This window comes from Carcharhinus amblyrhynchos, chromosome 8, assembly GCF_965287045.1.
Source record: "Carcharhinus amblyrhynchos chromosome 8, sCarAmb.v2.hapA, whole genome shotgun sequence".
NCBI lineage: Eukaryota > Metazoa > Chordata > Chondrichthyes > Carcharhiniformes > Carcharhinidae > Carcharhinus > Carcharhinus amblyrhynchos.
In genome coordinates, this window is record NC_137331.1 from 8648187 (window position 1) to 8666978 (window position 18792).

An 18792-nucleotide genomic window follows, 5' to 3' on the forward strand; every position below is an offset into this window, starting at 1 on the left:
CTGTGCTGGAAGGGTTGGGGACTGTTGGCCAATCTGACAGCTCTCCAAGTGATTTTATTATTTTGTAGACCTCTAAGATCACCTCTCAGTCTTCTATGCTCCAGAGAAAAAAGTCTCAGTCTATCCAGCCTCTCCTTATAACTCAAACCATCAAGTCCGGGTACCGTCCCAGTCAATCCTTTCTGCACTCTTTGTAGTTTAATAATATCGTTTCTATGATAGGGTGATCAGAACTGTACACAGTATTCCAAGTGTGGGCTTCCAATGTCTTGTACAACTTCAACAAGGCGTCCCAGCTAATGTATTCAGTGTTCTGACTGATGAAAGCAAGCACGCTGAATGCCTTCTTCACCACTCTGTGATTCCACCTTCAAGGAGCTATGAACCTGTACCCCTAGATCTCTTTGTCCTGTAACTCTCCCCAGGGCTCTACCATTAACCAAGTAGGTCCTGCCCTGGTTCAGTCTACCAAAATGCATCACCTTGCATTTATCTAAATTAAACTCCATCTGCTATTCGTCAGCCCACTGGCCCAATTGATCAACATCCCGTTGCAATTGGAGATAACTTTCTTCACTGTCCACAATACCACCAAGCTTGGTATCATTTGCAAACTTACTAACCATGCTTCCTATATTCTCATCCAAATCATTAATACAAATGACAAATAACAGTGGACCCCAAATTCTTTTATTCATGCTAATATGTTACCCCTTCCACTGTGTGCTCATATCTTGTGTCGTAATCTTTGATGTGGCACCTTATAAAATGCCTTTTGAGAATCCAAATCTACCACCTTGAATGTTACTTTGTCAAAAAACTAACAGATTAGTTCATTGTGATTTCCCTTTCACAAAGCCATGTTGCCTCTTGTCTCATCAAAACCTCCTCAATAATGGACTCTAGCACTTTCCAAGATAGATGTTCGGCAAACTGACCTGAAGTTTTCTGCTTTTTGCCTTCTTCCTTTTTGGAATAAAAGTGTTGCATTAGCTATTTTCTAATTCACTGGAACCCTTCCAGCTTCTAAGAAGATTATAGCCAAAGCCCCTACTATCTGTGCCACGCTTTTTGAAAGACCCTATTTAGCAGGCCACCTTTTCCTATCAGTCTTTAGGTAGGTAGTTTACCTAGCACCCTTTCCTCGGTGATGGTGATTGTATTAATTTCTTCCCTCCCTATCATTTCTTGATTTTCAAGAATTTTTGGGATGTTTTCGAAGTCCCCTATCATAAAAGACAGACACAAAATACCTGTTTGAACGTTTCCATCATCTCTTTGTTTTCCATTATCAATTTCCCAGACTCACTTCTCAGAGGACCAACACTAACTGTAGTTACTCTTTTTCTATTCAAATACTTGTAGAAAATCCTGCTCTCTGTTTTTATATTACTAGCTATCTTTCGCTCATATTCTGGTTTCTGCCTCTTTATTACTTTTTTGTCATTCTTTGCTATTTTCAATATCTGTCCAATCCTCTGACCTACCACTAACCTCTGTAGATTTGTACAATGTTTCTTTCAATTCAATATTATCCTAAACTTCTTTATTTAGCCACAGGTGCTGCGTCTTGCTCAAGGAGCCTTTCTTTCTCAGTGGGATAAAGCTTTAAATATCTCCCTAAAGATCTGCCACTGCAACTCTGCTGTACAATCTTTTAACCCACTTTCCCAATTCACTGTAGCTAGTTCTACCTTCATACTCACAAAGTTATCTTTATTTAGGTGTAAAACACTAGTCATGGATCCCCACTTCTCCATTTCAAACTGAACCTGAAATTCTGTCATGTTGTGAGTACTCACCTAGAGGCTCCTTTACCTTGAGGTTACTGATTAATCCAGTATCTGTGAGTTAATTCAACTAGGATTCCACTGTACAGCTGGCACAAGCTACCACAAGCACCGCCCAATTGGTATTGCACCTTACTGGTATTCAAATACTACCTTGTTGTGATTATAATACTATTGTAACACCAGTTAGGTCTGTCATCTCAGACAATGCTGTAATATAAATATAATACAGAATTTCATTTTAAAAGCTATTTCGAGCTAGGGAGAAGACAGACTTTGGCCTTGGAGGGAGTGCAGAGGAGGTTTACGAGGCTGATGCCGGAGTTGAGGGGGTTGAACTATGAGGAGAGGCTGCATAAACTAGGCTTGTACTCGTTAGAGTTTAGAAGAATGAGAGGGGAGATCTCATTGAGACATATAAGATGATGAATGGGATGGATAGGATAGAGGTGGAGAGGCTCTTCCCGCTCAGAAAGGACAGTAGGACTAGAGGGCACAGCCTCAAGATAAAGGGGGGGCGGTTTAGAACGGAGTTGAGGAGGAACTTCTTCACTCAAAGGGTGGTGAATCTCTGGAATTCTCTGCCCGTTGAAGTGGTGGAGGCTGCCTCGCTAAATATATTTAAGACGCGGGTAGATAGGTTTTTGATTGGCAAGGGGATTAAGGGTTATGGGGAGAGAGCGGGAATGTGGAACTGAGCCACGACAGATCAGCCATGATCTTATTGAATGGCGGGGCAGGCTCGAGGGGCTAGATGGCCTACTCCTGCTCCTATTTCTTATGTTCTTATGTAGACTATATCATGCTTCATCCAATGTGAAGGAAGTATCTATTTTTTCAATAATCATAAAGCTTGTCCATGGACAATTATTTCAGTGTTATGGCCTGTACTACAAAATCCATCTTTAATACAGATTTCCTGCATTGAAACAGTGATTCCACTTCAGCAATACATAACCAGTGTTGAGCACTTTGGGACATCCTTGGGCCATGTGAAGCGCTATGTAAATACAAGTTTTTTCCCCACTGTAAATTGTTGCTAAATAAACAACCATCTACCCAAATCCCTAGGGCAGTTGCCTTCAGAACCATCACGCAGTTCCCACAGGTACATTTTCTGCATGAGAAACATGACTACACTTCAGAAATACAGAATTAACTGTAATGCACTTTAGGACATCTTTGGCCACGTAAGGCACTATATACATGTAAATTCTTCTTTAACCTGTTATTCTACACGAAGGTGGTGAGGGTTTTGATTTAACGTCTCATGCTAACAACATCGCTAACTGAACAACACCCCCTCAAGCACTGCATTGGAATGTTAGCAAGATTATGTACTCAAGTTCTGAAGTGGGCTTGATTCTGTGATACAGTGACTCAGAAGCCACAGTGTTATCATCAGAACCAAAGTGATATGGAAGTGGTTCTTCCTGTGTTGCCCAAACCAGCAGCCAGTGGTGCATTTATCTGTTTTTAATGTAGGTTTTGTATTATCCCAACAGATGAGTCAGACGCTACCATTGACAACACTAAAGGAAACTGGCTGGGAGATCCTTGTGAATGAGCCATGGGCCTCAGCAAACCTCAGGATTATCACCAACCATGTGGGGTCTACCACTCAGGAGCCAGCAGAAACAGTGCTGCCTCGCAGCGCCAGGGACCCGGGTTCGATTCCCGGTTTGGCTCACTGCCTGTCCGGAGTCTGTACATTCTCCCTGTGTCTGCGTGGGTTTCCTCTAGGTGCTCCAGTTTCCTCCCACAGTCCTAAACACATGCTGATTAGGTGCATTGGCCATGCCAAATTCTCCCTCAGTGTACCCAAACAGGTGCCGGAGTAAAGTTTATTTATTCATCACAAATAGGCTGACATTCACACTGCCATGAAGTTGCTGTGAAAATCCCCTATTTGCCATACTCCGGCACCTGTATGGGTACACTGAGGGGGAATTTAACGTGTGGAGACTAGGGGATTTTCTCAGTAATTTCATTGCAGTGTTAATGTAAACCTACTTGTGACACTAATAATAAATAGATAACTATTAGAACAGTTTTAAATGTCACCCATGCTGGCACAAAATGCAATGGCTGATCATCTGATAGTCAACCTACCTGTACAGAGCTTCATCCAATGTGAAGGAAGTTTCTATTTTATTTTCACTCCTCACAAAGCTTGTCCATGCACAATTATTTCAATGTCTCAGCCTGTGTTACAAAATCCATCTCAAATGTAGACAGGGCAAACTCCTTGGCTGTGACTGTCTAGCATACTGTGAAATCATTTCCATAAGGAGCAGTTCCAGATGTAAATGGCAATGGTAATGAGTAAAACATGTTTCTCTTTTCCTTTTTTTTAAACACATCAAGCCATAAGCCCGAACATTTAGGAAGTCAATGTTCCATTTTATGAAGGGTGTGCATTGTTTTTGTATTGTCACTGCTTCTGAAAACCCTGGGGGATAACAAAACAGACTTTTGTCTGCCTGTCACCATCTATTTATTTCTGTTGATGGTAATATCACTTCAAAAGTATATTTATCAACACAAAGCAAAAATCTGACCAAGTAATCTTTTGGGCAGGAAATGAATGCAATTGTTAAATTGTCAATTGTGAGCAATAATCAGCGCACTCTAGAAAGAACATTTGAATTACAAATGTTATAAACAAGAAATAAAGAATGTCAAAAACTTAACAACTGACTTATCATTCCCTGAAATTGACAGCCTGAAATACATGTCTGAATTTCTGAGTAACCTCCAGCAGTCACCCTCTTATATTATTCAAGAACACCCTGTGAAAATATTAGTTTAGAGCAATAACATTCAAGGCGCCTTGTAAAAAAGGACAGTAATTTAAAGGATTATTACATCTGGTCCAAATTTCTCAGAAACGAAAACATAGAAATTTTAGAAAATGTGGAAGACCTGTCAGCTTTTCTTAGAGAAATGAAATGAAAACAATTCTTGTTAAATCCAGCTCTGTACAGAGCTGTTACTGTTGGCCCAAGACTTAAGCCGCACAGTGCCTCAGGACTCTGTTTAAAAGAATCCTTCTCATTTTATTGATCAGTCTGACCAGGATGTTTTGATTGTAGTACTGATATTAAATATAGTTCCCATCATAACCCAGTGACAATTCTGCTACCCAGACATTCTCTGTAGGTCTGAAACACTGCTTGCCAATTTGTCCTTTGGAGGTCCAGCTGTTGAATGGCTGGCAAAAAAAAGAATCAGACAATAGTGTAAAATGCCCCGTAATGAATTAGTTGCCCATTATACACAACATCCAAATTTAGTTTTCATCAAAGTCAACGGAATGGAAAATTGGCTGGGTATATGATTGTGGGGACCCATTCAGTATGACCCATTTTACATGATTGCACAAAGTTAAAGTTATCCTAAATCATTTTTAAATGAGCAATTCTGATGGCTGTAGATAATTTCAAATAAAGAAGCTTAAATTTATGTACTTACTTATGAAAGCCTGAGGGCATCTCAAAGAGATTCACAACCTCACCTTTTTAAAATGCTAGCATGTAGATGAAAACAGCAGCCAATTTGCATGAAGAAATGTTCCACAAACAATGCAATAGCTGAGGCTTTAATGTGCTTTTGTAGGTGGTGTTGGTGGAGGTAGGAATTATTGGCTGAGACACTCAGGGAGAATGAGTGTTTTGCAGGATACCTCCATTCAGTCTGCAAGTGTGATCCCACGCTCCCAATGGGCTGTCATTTTAATTGTCTTCCTTGCCTCACTTTGGCAGCTCTGTCCTTTGACAATTGCAGTGCTCTGGTGAAGCTCGGCACAAGCTCGAGTTACAGCACCTCAACTTTCATATCGGCACTTTACAGCCTGACATTGACTTCGACAATTTCAGACTACGCTCTCTGCTTCTCACAATTATCTTGTTTCCTTTCCTTTGACTGCTTCTGTCATAAGCTGAAAATATTTGGAAAATCTCAGCAGCATCTGTGGAGAGGGAACAGAGCTAATGGGGGTGATTTTGAACCCTCGTTCTCCATCCGCAGGAATGGTGGCCCATGCTCAAAATCCAGAGAGCGCAACTCACGCCAGCGAGGTTCCGCATTCTGATCTTCCCGGCCCCTCGCTGGTGGAGTGGCATGAAAGACATTGTGAGACTGCAGAAAGCTCGTTTTACTACATTAGCATGTCATTCATGAGCACTCTCTCAAACATTCAAAACAAAATGGTGACCTATGTACACTAGTGCCCACTTTCACCCGTGTCCACTAAGTGTCCATGGTTTCTCAATCTTCCTCCAACTATGTCTAAGTGTACCCCAGGATCCACAGCTGAGGTTGAGGCGGCCTTGGTGGGTGTCTCCTGGGAAACTGTGACCTTGGGGGTCCAGACCTTCTTTTGGGCAGCAGAGATGTTTGACTGCTTCCTTCCTTTGAGTGCGAGTGGAAGGAAGATCTGGGTCATGCTTAATGACGGACCAAAGGATGTTCTCTAAAATGGTCACCCAATCTGCATTTAATCTCTCCAATGTAGAGTTGACCACATTGGGAGCAGCGAGTGCAGTAGACCAGATTAAATGAAGCACTGCTTCACCTGAAAATATTATTTTGACCCTTGGATGGTGAGCAGAGATGAGCAATAAAGGGGCAGGTGCTGCACTTTCTATATTTTCATAGGAAGGTGTGTGGGGAAGGGGCTGAGGTGTTGGGTGTGATGGAGGAATGGACAGGGGGGGTGAGGGGAAAATGAGTTTGGTGGTGGCATCATGCTGGAGTTGGTAGAAAGGACAGCGGATGATCATTTGGATGCGGAGGCTAATGTGGAAAGTGAAGTCAAGTAGGACCCTATCTTGGTGCCGGGAGGGAAGGGAAAGAGTGAGAGCAGAAGCATTGGAGATGGGTCAGACATGGTTGAGAATCCTTTCAACCACAGTGGGAAAACCAATCAAGGTAGAAGGAAAACATGTCATCTGCACCGTTTTGCAAAGTGGCATCATTTGAACATATGCAACAGAGAGACTAAGGAACTGAGAAAATAGGATTGAATCCTTACAGGATGTGGAGTGTGAAGAGTTATGTGAATTGATGGGCTTATAATGGCCCCATAGCCCCACCCCAACCCTCCACCCCCACAACAGCATAAATCTCATCTTATTTCCAGCTGTCTTCCGCTCTAATGAAAAGTTATCCAACCTCAAAATGATAATTTTGTTCTCTACTCACAGATGCTATAAGGCCTGCTGATATTTTCCAGCATTTTTTTTCTGATTTTGGTTTCAGATGCATCTGCAGTAATTTACTTTTATTCGTCTTCAGCTTGTTTATCTCTTGTTTTTGATTTCAAACAGCAGCTGCTTGTTAATATGTCATTCACGCCTTGTCTGGACACATCCTTTGTTTCTTTGCTTATCTCATTACGACTCCTTTGACACTGTCTCATCATTTTTCTCACTTATTGTCTCCCACCTCCTATCCTATGACAGACCTTCTCTTTTGTATGTTTTCCACCTCCACAACTTGACCGTTTTAAAATATATTGCACTTCTAACTTTTCCCAGATTGGATGAAAGAAAAATTAATCTAAGATGTTAACTCTGTTTCTCTTTCCACTGATGCTGAGTATTTCCTGTTCTCATTTCAGATTTCAAACATCTGAAGTAATTTTCTTTTGTATGCATCCTCAATTCCTATTTACGTTCCCTGCATTTCTGCGACACCCTGATCATTTTTATCCCCACTGCTTTCTGCTTAGCATTGCCATAACCCAGATGCTCTGTACGCAAGGCCAAACCTGTTTTTTAACCATTGCTGGAATGTGGGCGTCACTGGCATTGTTCATGGCCGCAATTATTGCCCACACTCTAATTGCCCTTGATAAGGTAACAGTAGACCTCTGGTGGAATACAACCAAATAATTTGCTGAGACACTATAGGTGCCAATTGAGAGTCAACCACGTTGCTGTGAGTCTGGAGTCACGGATTAGGCAAGGACAACAGATTTCCAAGACTAAAACATATCATTGAGTTAGGTGAGTTTTTCATGACCATCCATTAATTTCATCGCTGTTGATACTGGGATGGGGGGGGGTGGGGGGGTGGGTGGGCAATTCTCCAAGCTGGCAGGCTTCAACAGTGACTATTTTATGTGCTTCCTGCTGGGCGCTGCGTGCTTCCCACTGGGCATCACGGCCTCTGTGCGTTTCTGACGTCAGGTTTTTCAGAGTAATCAGCTCCACGCTGCAGAGTTGATTTCGATATTCTAATCTGTATTTCAATATCATTAGTGGGCCCAGGACTGAGGGCTCTGGGCCCCCTCGTGTCTCTCCTGCCAGGAGTGGTTCACTCCAGGAGGTTTGGGCGGCGCGGTAGCACAGTGGTGAGCACTGCTGCTTCACAGCTCCGGGGTCCTAGGTTCGATTCCCGGCTCGGGTCGCTGTCTGTGTGGACTTTGCACATTCTCCTCGTGTCTGCGTGGGTTTCCTCCCACAGTCCAAAGATGGGCGGGGTTAGGTTGATTGGCCATGCTAAGAAATTGCCCCTTGGTGTCCAGGGATGCGTAGGTTAGAGGAATTAGTGGGTATAATATGTAGGAATGTGGGGGTAGGGCCTGGTTGGGATTGTGTTCGGTGCAGACTCGATGGGCCAAAGGGCCTCTTTCTGCACTGTAGGGTTCTATGATTCTACAATGCTCCCACTCATGGCAGCCCGACCCCTCTGGAGTGAAGAAAGGATATTGAGGGCCCACCAGGTGATCAGGAGTAAGGGGGATGAACCCTGGCACCTCAACGCTGATGTGGAGATGCCGGCGTTGGACTGGGGTAAACACAGTAAGAAGTCACTCAACACCAGGTTAAAGTCCAACAGGTTTATTTGGGAAATTGTCGGGGGAAGATTGGGGCTGTCCATGTGGCGGGGAGATCGTTGCTGGCCAGGGAGGAAATGGGAATGTTGGGGCTGGCCCGGGCAGGCCTAGGAGACTGGGGATTGGGGGGTCTGAAGGCCAGCGATGGAGGATTGCTGTGGTGGCCAGCGATCAATATGGTGCCAAGGTGCATACGCCAATCACGAAGCTGATAGATGGCACATGCACAGTGGCCCACTCAGCGCTATGCTACTGACCTCTCCAGCGGGAACAGGTCCTGCTCTTGATTTTCAGAGGGAATTCTGCTGAGGCCTCCGTGATGGACAGAGTGTCAGAGATTCAATTACACAATAAAAGTTGGCAGGAGTTACTCCCATTTTCACACAAATTGGGGACTTTGAATTCTTTCTGGGAGAATCCTGGCCAAGCTTTTGATTTCAAGTGTATTTAATTAACTAATCTTAAATGCCATTTTGGGATTTGAACTGGTGTCTCTAGCTCATGGGCCTGGATCTCCAGATTATTAGTCCAGTAAGATAATCATGAAGCTATCACACTATCTGCTGCACAAAGGTCCATTCTCCCAATTGGTGTGACTCAGCCTTTTCTGGCAGAGTTATGATGGGCCAAATGGCCTCCTCTGTATGGTAAATTATTTCATGTTCCTATGCCGTCTGTTTTGTTACTTCCCAAATTTGTTATTGTTGTCAGCAACCCTGAGGTCTGTACTCCCAATACGGACATCCAATTAATTGATACATGTGGTGAAGATTCGCTGGGAAAGAGAAGGCAGGTGGAGGATGATGGTTGGATGCTGCAGGATGGTTAGGGAAGGAGCAGAGTGACGTTAGAAGAGTCAAGGGTGATGAGAGGATGCTCAAAGATGACAGAGGGAGAGTGGAGATTGATGGACTCCAGCTGCAGGGTCGTATAATGTTTCCATCAGGAGATCAGCACATGAAACAGCGGTTAGCACTGCTGCCTCACGGCACCAGGGACAGGGTTCAATTCTCTGCTCAGGTCACTGTCTGTGTGGAACTTGCACATTCTCCCCATGTCTGCGTGGGTTTCCTCCGGGTGCTCTGGTTTCCTCCCACAGTTCGAAAGATATGCTGGTTAGGTACATTGGCCATGTTAAATTCTCCCTCAGTGTACCCGAACAAGTGCCAGAGTGTGGCGATTAGGGAATTTTCACAGTAACTTATTGCAGTGTTAATGTAAGCTGACTTGATACATTGATAAATAAATAAAAGTAAATAAATAAATATCATGACTGCTAGTTAACTGCTGCCTCATAGAATTCCTGCAGTGCAGAAGAAGGCCACTCAGCCCATTGAGCTTGCACCAACAACAGTCCCACATGACTCTATTCCCACAACCCCAAGTATTTAACCCCACTAATACCCTGTCACTGAGGGACAATTTAGTACGGTCAATCAGCCTAACCTGCACAAATTTGGAGTGTGGGAGGAAACCGGGGCACCTGAAGAAACACACACAGACAAGGGGAGAACGTGCAAATTCCACACAGTCATCCAAGGCTGGAATTGAACTCGGGTCCTGGAGCTGTGAGGCAGCAGTGCTCTTGCCACTGTGTCAACCCAGACTGGAGGTCAGGTGCTTCTCAGGAAGTTTTGCCACACATGAGTTCAGATTGTTCTGGGAGGAAGCCATGGAGGGGGGATGGTTGGTCAGCTGCAGCTGCTCTCTGGGAAGTACACCAAGGTGTTCGTATCACTGCTGCCAACTTCTCACAGTATCCTTTGTGCATCTGCAATGGACCTGATGCACCCAATATCTTTGCAATCTCAGGTAGTGGAGGAAAGGATTCTCCAGAGTAGGGCCCTTGGTCACACAACATCAGTCAGCATCCGCTGAGGGATACGGAGCTCAGGAATTTTGTTTATGTGTTATCTGTCTCTTTAACACATCACAGTCGAAGAGGGTCACCTGACTTGAGGGACCAATGGGAACTGAGAGTGTGAGATCATCCCGGAGGGTGGAGTCCTCCCTCGGGCAGAATACATTGAGCAGCCCTCTTGTCAATAAATACCTTTTGTTCCTAACAAAGTGTGAAACCTTTTGATGACACAGGAGTGCCACAACATAACAAGGAGGAACCCAACCAAGGCTGTCTTCATTACTGAAGAGAGTTCACACATCAGTGCATGTTCGAAATGTGCACCAATTACCTCCAAATGTCTGAGAGGCAATGCCTGAGACAGCTGAGGCTTTCTTGGGAGGCAGTTACTGACCCGTGTACGTGACAATTCATCAGATTCTCAACTGATGCTGATAGCTATTCTATGGTTCTTACAAGTATATGGTGCAATTGATTGCATTCATGTGCCCATTAGGGCTCCCTGGAAACAGCCAACTGTATTTGTAGCTCAGTGAGACTCCCTTACTCTTTTCCTTCATGGAAAATAATTACGCAGATGCGCACTCATTTTCCATGGAACTCTCTTGATGTGTGTATTTTAAGGAACTCCAGCTGCCAGTGCTATTTGAGCCCCTGCCCAAGTGCAGGGTTGGATTCTGGATGACAAGGGCGATGCCTTCGGAACTGGTGCTCATGACACCAGTGTGCCTTCCACAAAACCATACAGAGAAATGTTACAATGCTTCACATTGCTCAACAAGGCTAATCACAGTGTACAAACCACAGGATTCCTCTAAATGCGCTTCCAGTGCTTTGACCAGTCTGGTGGACCCTTGCACAACATGGCATTACAAGGAGGAGCACAGCTATCAGTCGAGGATCTAGAGGAGCTACAAACCTTAGATGAATGTGACGCAGAGGAATATGAGAATGAGGACAGAGATCGTGTGGTAGCTCTTCCAGATGCCAGGGACTTGCAGAGACATACCAGCATTGTTTGGAACAGTAACTTTCAATTGTTCTGACCATGGGTGAGCCACCCACCTGACCATCATTTTCTTACCTGCAAACCTTTACCTGCTCCAATTGAGCATCCACTTCTGCCAATCAGGGGCTGTCTGACTGCATATGTCATCTACCCTCTGGAAGTCCAAGGGAAGAGGACCATTCTTGTACAGGATGAAAAGTGATGACTCCTCGCGAGGATATTGACTTTGCACCGACACTCAAGTTAAATAAAACCAACATGAGCCAGTTGTCTGCTCCTTGTTCATGTTGCCACAAGCAGAACATCACTTCTCATGTTCATCAGTCACCTCAGCCAATCTATTTATGTGGAGGCCAGTAGATACTGCATGTGCAGCCATGTTGCTTTGCCTTGAGAAAACAAAGCAAGCCATCCATTAAGGACTGTTTAGTTACTTATACAGGGAGCTGTCACACAGTCCACTTCAGTCAGCGCTGACTGCCACACGTGAAGCACGACAGTGCGAAATGTCCTCCCGACAAGCACACATCATGCACAGTACAGACAATGGGTGAGACTTTACAGCCTCACTCAACTGGAGACCACAAAATCCCAAACGAGGTCAATGGAGCTTCCCATTGTCTGTCCCTCACCTGCTCCGATTCCCATGGCAGGTGGGGAGGTAGTATTCCGGCGAGTGTCTCAACACTTGTGCCAGCACTGTGCCCTCAAATATTTTCTTAAGTTTTCTTTTACGACCGCCACACCTTGTTGTGACCCCAACATCAGCAACTAATGAAGAGACAGGTTGCTGAGTGACTCCCCCACCATGAGATTGCATGTGGGACACATGCCTGCCAGATAATTTTACAACTTGTATTTTGATTACGATTACGTTGCGTCTCCCAACACGGAAGTGGAAGTAATGCCCATCTGAGCCATGCATTACTTATTAACTTCTGTCCATAATGTTGATAAAGGGCTGAGAGGAAAAGTACTGGTGGAGGATCCAGTGCAGAAGCACTATCGCTGTACTCTGACTCATTTTTAAACCACGGATGAACCATGTGATGATGTTGCATCGATTGGTATTAGTTCTTTTCCAAACAGTGTACAGCAAAATCATTTCTGTAACTACTGCTATAGCCATAGACTTTTGATTGAAATAGAATCACTCAAAGTTTGCAACCTGTAAGCTCAGGTCTAAGAATATATTAACCACATAATAATCCAAGCAGAAAAAGTTAAACCACAGCAATAAGCTGTTATGGATGCAATTAAATTGTAGATTTAATGTTGGAATAAAAATTGAAAATGCTGGAACCACTCGGGGTCTGTGGAGAGAACAAGTTAATCTTTAGGTTTGATGACCTGTCATCAGAACTATTGACCTACAGAGTCTTTTTAGCATTTTCTGCTTTTACTTTAGATTTCCAGCATCCACAGTATTTTTCTTTCGTTTATGTAATCATTGAATGCCTAAAGTGCAGAAGGAGGCCATTCGGCCCATCGAGCCTGCACTGATGACAATCCCACTCAGGCCCTATCCCTGTGTATTTCTCCTGACATTAACGAGCAACTTAGCATGGCCAATCAACCTAACCCTACATCTTTGGACTGTGGGAGGAAAACGGAACACCCAGAGGAAACCCATGCAGACACAGGGAGAATGTCCAAACTTCTGGCCCAAGGCCGGAATTGAACCCGGCTCCTTTGTGCTGCGAGACAGCAGTGCTAACCACGATGCCACCATGCTGCCCTGTTTAAATGTTGGAGATGTCTGTGTTTGCATCCTCTGCACTTATAAAAGAAATAACAGGGCTGATAATTCTTTATTAATGGTTAAGGAAAACAGAAAAAAAAGATGCTTATACATTGATAAAGCACCTTATCACATGGTCAGTGTATGCCATAGTACTTCATAACCAATTGATTATTTCTTTGGATAGCTGTCATGGTCGTTATGCAGACAAACTCAGCAGCAATTTGTAAACAATCAGATTCCTCACAAAGCAAATTATATGAATGCCCATTTATTGGTGGCAATGGATGCAGAAGGAACCTTGGGCAGGACAACTATTTTATCAGTCTAAAATAATCTAGGACACCTGCTAAGAAGCCAAAAGCAACTCCCGCATAACTTAAAATATGCAGGTTGACTAACATTTAGTCACTTTAAGTACATTTTTATTAAGGGAATTGTGCTGAATGATGACACTGTATTATTTATTAAGGTTTTGCTGAAAAAAAACTGCAGATCTGCACTTATGCTGAAATAGAATATGTGGCACTGCTGGGATTTCAAGGCGCAAGGGGCACTTGCTTAGCTGACATCAGCAAACTTGCTGCTGGGTGCAGAATAATAAAGCTCAAATTTCAACACTCAAACGTTCCTATTTGTTTGATGACTCCTGACAGGATTAGCCTGATTTGCAACAGGGTTCTGCTAACTTGCCACGAAAAGTGTGAACACAGAACGTATGGAACTGCATAGTGCAGAGCATTTATTTTTGGATCACAGTTTCTCACTTGTTGCCGTAAGGGCAGGGAAAATGCATCTTACCACATGCCCTAAGATAACTATATTGGTACACTTCCATCACTTGAAGAGGCAAGTAGAGAGGATGATCTTCTGGGTTTATAAATTGGCTGCTGAATCTGCTACAGGACAACAGTGACTTTTCTTCAAAAAACAATTCATGTTGTAGTTAAAAACCTTGGCCTCTGGCAGTATTGATACCAATGTAGCAGAAAAAACCATTGGGCATTATAGCCTGCAATCACTCTGCAGTTGCCAGTTGAAATCTTTCATGGCAATTGCATACTTGGAAAAGTTTTAGACCAACGTTCAAAACCCTTGATTCAATCATACACTTCTTCAAAAATAATTCTGAAGTTACTCATTTGAAATAAAATTTCTTCAAAGGAAACAAAAATCAAAAAAAATTTGAATTGGGCTGCCACTTTGTTGTCACCTAAATTACACTGTCACACAATCAGAATTACCCATGATATCTTTGGTAAACAACATCGCAAAGATTTTGTCCATAATATCCAGTCACAGACTATGCTTCAGTCACCTGATTGCAATTTATATTAGAGGAGTATTCTAGATTTTTTTTATAATTTCCCACTTGATGCATCACGAAGGAAGTCTTGTGACACAATCAGTAGCATCTTTGCCTCTAAGTGAGAAGTTTCAGGTTCAAGTCCTACCCCAGGAATCCATGGCCAAAGAAGATGCATTCAAACACAGCCAAACAGATTGAGTATCCTTCCAATAATACAAATGGCAAGCAGCAAGATACAGCAGGAAAGATGCCTTATCATCCATGTGTTGGAAAGAATGTAAGAGCCTCTACCGTCAATATTCATAACTCTTGACTACAACATGCATATAAAAATTCCTTGCGTGAATTGTTGATGACCAGCACCATACCTCTTAACATGGTAATCCTCTCTTGATCACATCTGTTTGATATGCAAGGTTGCCCTCACGATTCCCCATAACTCAGTCCTTGAGGTTCTCTATAATGTCTTTAAAATGGAGCATAAATTCATTTACATTGAACCTACTTTTTAGGGTTGAAACAGGCCCAAGGTATGCTGATTTAGCGTCAAGTCAGAATGTGCTCATTGCTAAATTCCTGGGGAGAATGTTTAAAGTAGGCTTTAGAATCCTTAAATATATAAATAAGATATCGAATGCCTGTTGAAGGACTCCATTGGGAAATCTGTCAGCAATGAGTGGGACAGGTGGTAGGGCCTTCAGTAATCCCTATAGCCACGTCCTCCAGATAACTGTTTATAAAAGATGTTTATTAACAGAACCCATCCTTTGAAACCAGGAGTTGCCCATCCCCTCCACTACTATAACCCATCCAACTTGTGGACTATGTTCAGGAAGCCCGAAGATCAATTTCAGTTGATTTGAGGGTATATCAGTTTGGGTATTGCCAAGTCTGGGTACAAAAACTAATTGCTAAGTTGAATGTACCTTAATGACCAAAACTGGGCACAATAATAAAGGTACAACTGGAATCGAGCACTGTATAGACTCAGCATAATATCCTCAGGTTTATAATCTACTGCTTTGTCACTCCTATGATTGAACTCAATCTAAGGAAAATAGGTAGGTGATATTTTGACTTCGACCTGGAATAACTTACTGTTGAGTTCCTTGAGCTCAATCACTGTGACCCCCAATTTCATGGGTGGAATTTTACGGCCCAGTCATGGCAGGGGTTGGGTATAAATGCAGCGAGCCATCCTAAAATCCATTGACTTTGGCAGGACTGTTGGTGGAAGGAGCCGTAAAATTCCACCCCATGTTTCTCAAGCGTAGACCTCTGGATAAGAACACAAGCAGGTTCAAGTGAAAAAAGAAGATTCCAACCACATCATTTCAACCTATGCTTCATACTGTTGGAGACTATCTTAGCCTTATTTTCCTGATTGGGTATCAACCACTGCATCCCTCTACTCCCTGCCTGTTGAAGATTACTCCACGAGGAAACGCTCTCATCTGTTGAAGAGTCGGTATAATTGTGCACAATGCCTTTTACTTAAAGGAATGGATTGTGTTTGTCAGAAGTTAAGTAGCAATGTACTGCATATTATTGACATACTTGTAAGTAGGGACCAGCTCAAAGATCTTCAAACCCCAAATTTCAACATGCCATTTTCTAGAGTGGTACTGGTAATACAGAAACTCTGGCTTTGAGGGAACTGCCCCTATTAAATATTTAATGCTGATGTTCAAAGTCAATGACATGTCAACAGTATACATTCACTCTGTTTGCCCGAATTGCCCAGTCACAAAGTTATCCAGGCAGTGCTACAGATCTCATGTGTGGATTAGCATCTGGGCAAAACATGATTGTATTACAAATGATAAAAAAAGGATTGTGCTGAGTTCTCTAAAATAATAAACCTCAGATTTTTGTTTTACAAACTATATTTATTTGATCTTTATATTTTTACTTCTTCCAAAGATCCCTTTCTGACATCATGCGACATAGCCCTGATTCAAGCGTGCACTGGCCTTTTTGAGAATTTGTGTCATGGAAAATAGGAGCGGGGAAGGCCATTCAGCCCTTCGAGTCTGTTTCATCATTCATTATAATCATGGCTGATCATCCAACTCAATACCCTGATCCCACCTTCCACCCATATCCTTTGGTCCCCTTTGCCTCAAGTGCTATATCTAACTGCTTCTTGAGCAACTTCTCGTGGATGATCTTGGGATAACCAAGGTGAATTCTCTTCTTGCTGCACACGAGTCTACTCTGGCCCCACCTACTTAATTCTGTGTCACCTGGAATCATGTACAAAAATTGATTTAAGCCTCAGTTTATCAAGAGAAAGTGGAAGTGCAGGACTCCTAATATTGGAGGTGCTGGCTGGAGGCTAAAATACAGTGGAAGGAGGTGAATTCATTCAGAAAATGATTACCCTGCTTCAGCTGAGTGGTTCATTCATATGCAATGTCAGCCCATGACTTAAAAACCAAACCCAGTGGCTGCATCCTCAAAAGAAAATTAGAAGAATCTCAAAGATTTAAAATCTTGGCAAGATTTTACTTCATAATCGTTCTTTAAAAAATTTTTTGCCTTAGCAAGCGGATCAAATAGTGTTTATGAAATGATCTATTAGTGTATTGCACTTTTAACAGAATGTTACAAGAGTGCAACTGAAAATCCATAAGATTACAAAATTTGCTTAAGTGTGTTAATAGGTTCATGGCTGAGTCTGGGCCCAGTGGGTTTTCAGTTAGTTGATTGATTAGTGCTGCAGGTCCTCCCTACTCAGCCCTGGGATTTGACTGTAAATGCTGCCAAGTCTGTTACATAGAAATTTATCTTAATTAGATCTGAAAGACCTGCCACAGCAGAATAGTCACACCGATTAAAATGAAAAACAGGAGAAATTACTGATCAAATTAATCATAATGTCGGGTTACAGCTGTAGGTCTGGTGTAATTTGCCACTCCAGTGAATTACATCGGTCGAAGCAGAGGAAAGGGAGCTGGTACATGCTGATCCGTAACACCCAGCTAGCTCATGGCTGCCCATGAGAAGCTCTTACTCCATTCAGACTTAGAGTCTATGCTGACCTCAAACTCCTGTGACTGGAACAAAATATGCCGAAAACAAGTAGAAACTCTTAGACAAATGATTTTGATAGCAGTGTAATTTAACATCAAGTTTCACATCCTCTTAATTATGCTGAAACACAGGTTTTCTTCAGAAAAAGCCAACTTGATGGTGTGTACCAATTTACTTGACGTATTGCTTGAACTGATTCCTTTAAAGTGCAGGGAGAAAGGGAAGGAGTGATTGTTGTAAAGTCTTTGCCTTGACAACAGTGGGAAGTAAAACTGGTCCTCATTGTGTCTGATTTTTAAGAGCTAAATTCACATCCAGTGAGGACCTATTTCCAGATGTAATTTTCTGCGCCCTCTCCTCCACAGCCTCCATAAAATGGCAGCTGGTAATGCCTGCTTTGAGATCCCACTGCCAAATTTTGTCAGAAATTGGCTGGAGGCTATGCTGCCCATGTATGGCACAGTTTTTCTAGGTGCACTGCTGCAGCCTAACTAGTGGTTTTTAAAGGGATCGTTGGAGACAGGCAAAGAACAGTTGTGTCTTAATCTTTAACTTAACTCAATATGGAGACAAAAGGAGCAGGAGGGGTCCTCTTAGCTGTTACCAGCCCAGGGTCACCCTGAGGTCTAAGCAGCCAACCTTACAATCATAGAATCATACACTGGAGAAGAGACCCTTCGGCCGATTTGAGTCTGTGCTAGTTAAACACTTGACTTCCCACCTAATCCCATTTAACATCGCTTGGCCCACAGCCTTGAATGTTATGATGTGCCAAGTGTTCATCCAGACACTTGTTAAAGGATGTGAGGCATCTTGCCTCTACCATTTTCCCAGGCAGTGCATCCTCTGGGTAAAAAGGCTTTTCCTTATTTTTCCCCCTAAACCTCCTGCCCCTCACTTTGAACTTGCGCCTCTTCATGACTGATCCTTCAACTAAGGGGAACAGCTGCTCTTTATCCACTCTGTCCATGCCCCTTGTAATCTTGTACACCTTGTTCAGGTCACCTTTCAGTCTTCTCTGCTCCAACGAGAAAAACCCAAGCCTGTCCAATCTCTCTTCATAACTTAAATGTTCCATCCCAGGCAACATCCTGATGAATCTCCTCTGCACCCCTTCCAGTGCAATCACATCCTTCCTATAATGTGACCAGAACGGCACACACTACCCTAGCTGTGGCCTCACCAAAGTTCTATACAACTTC

The 18792-nt window shown here is 43.0% G+C and overlaps 1 protein-coding gene across 1 annotated transcript in view; it reads left to right on the forward strand.

Moving 5' to 3' along the window:
- The window catches only part of pou6f2 (POU class 6 homeobox 2), a 534150-nt gene that overhangs the window by 337531 nt on the left and 177827 nt on the right, over positions 1-18792 (forward strand). The window contains exon 7 of the mRNA XM_080193619.1: positions 2862-2898. Coding sequence (XP_080049745.1) covers positions 2862-2898 — 37 coding nt within the window. The remainder of the gene's footprint in view (positions 1-2861; positions 2899-18792) is intronic.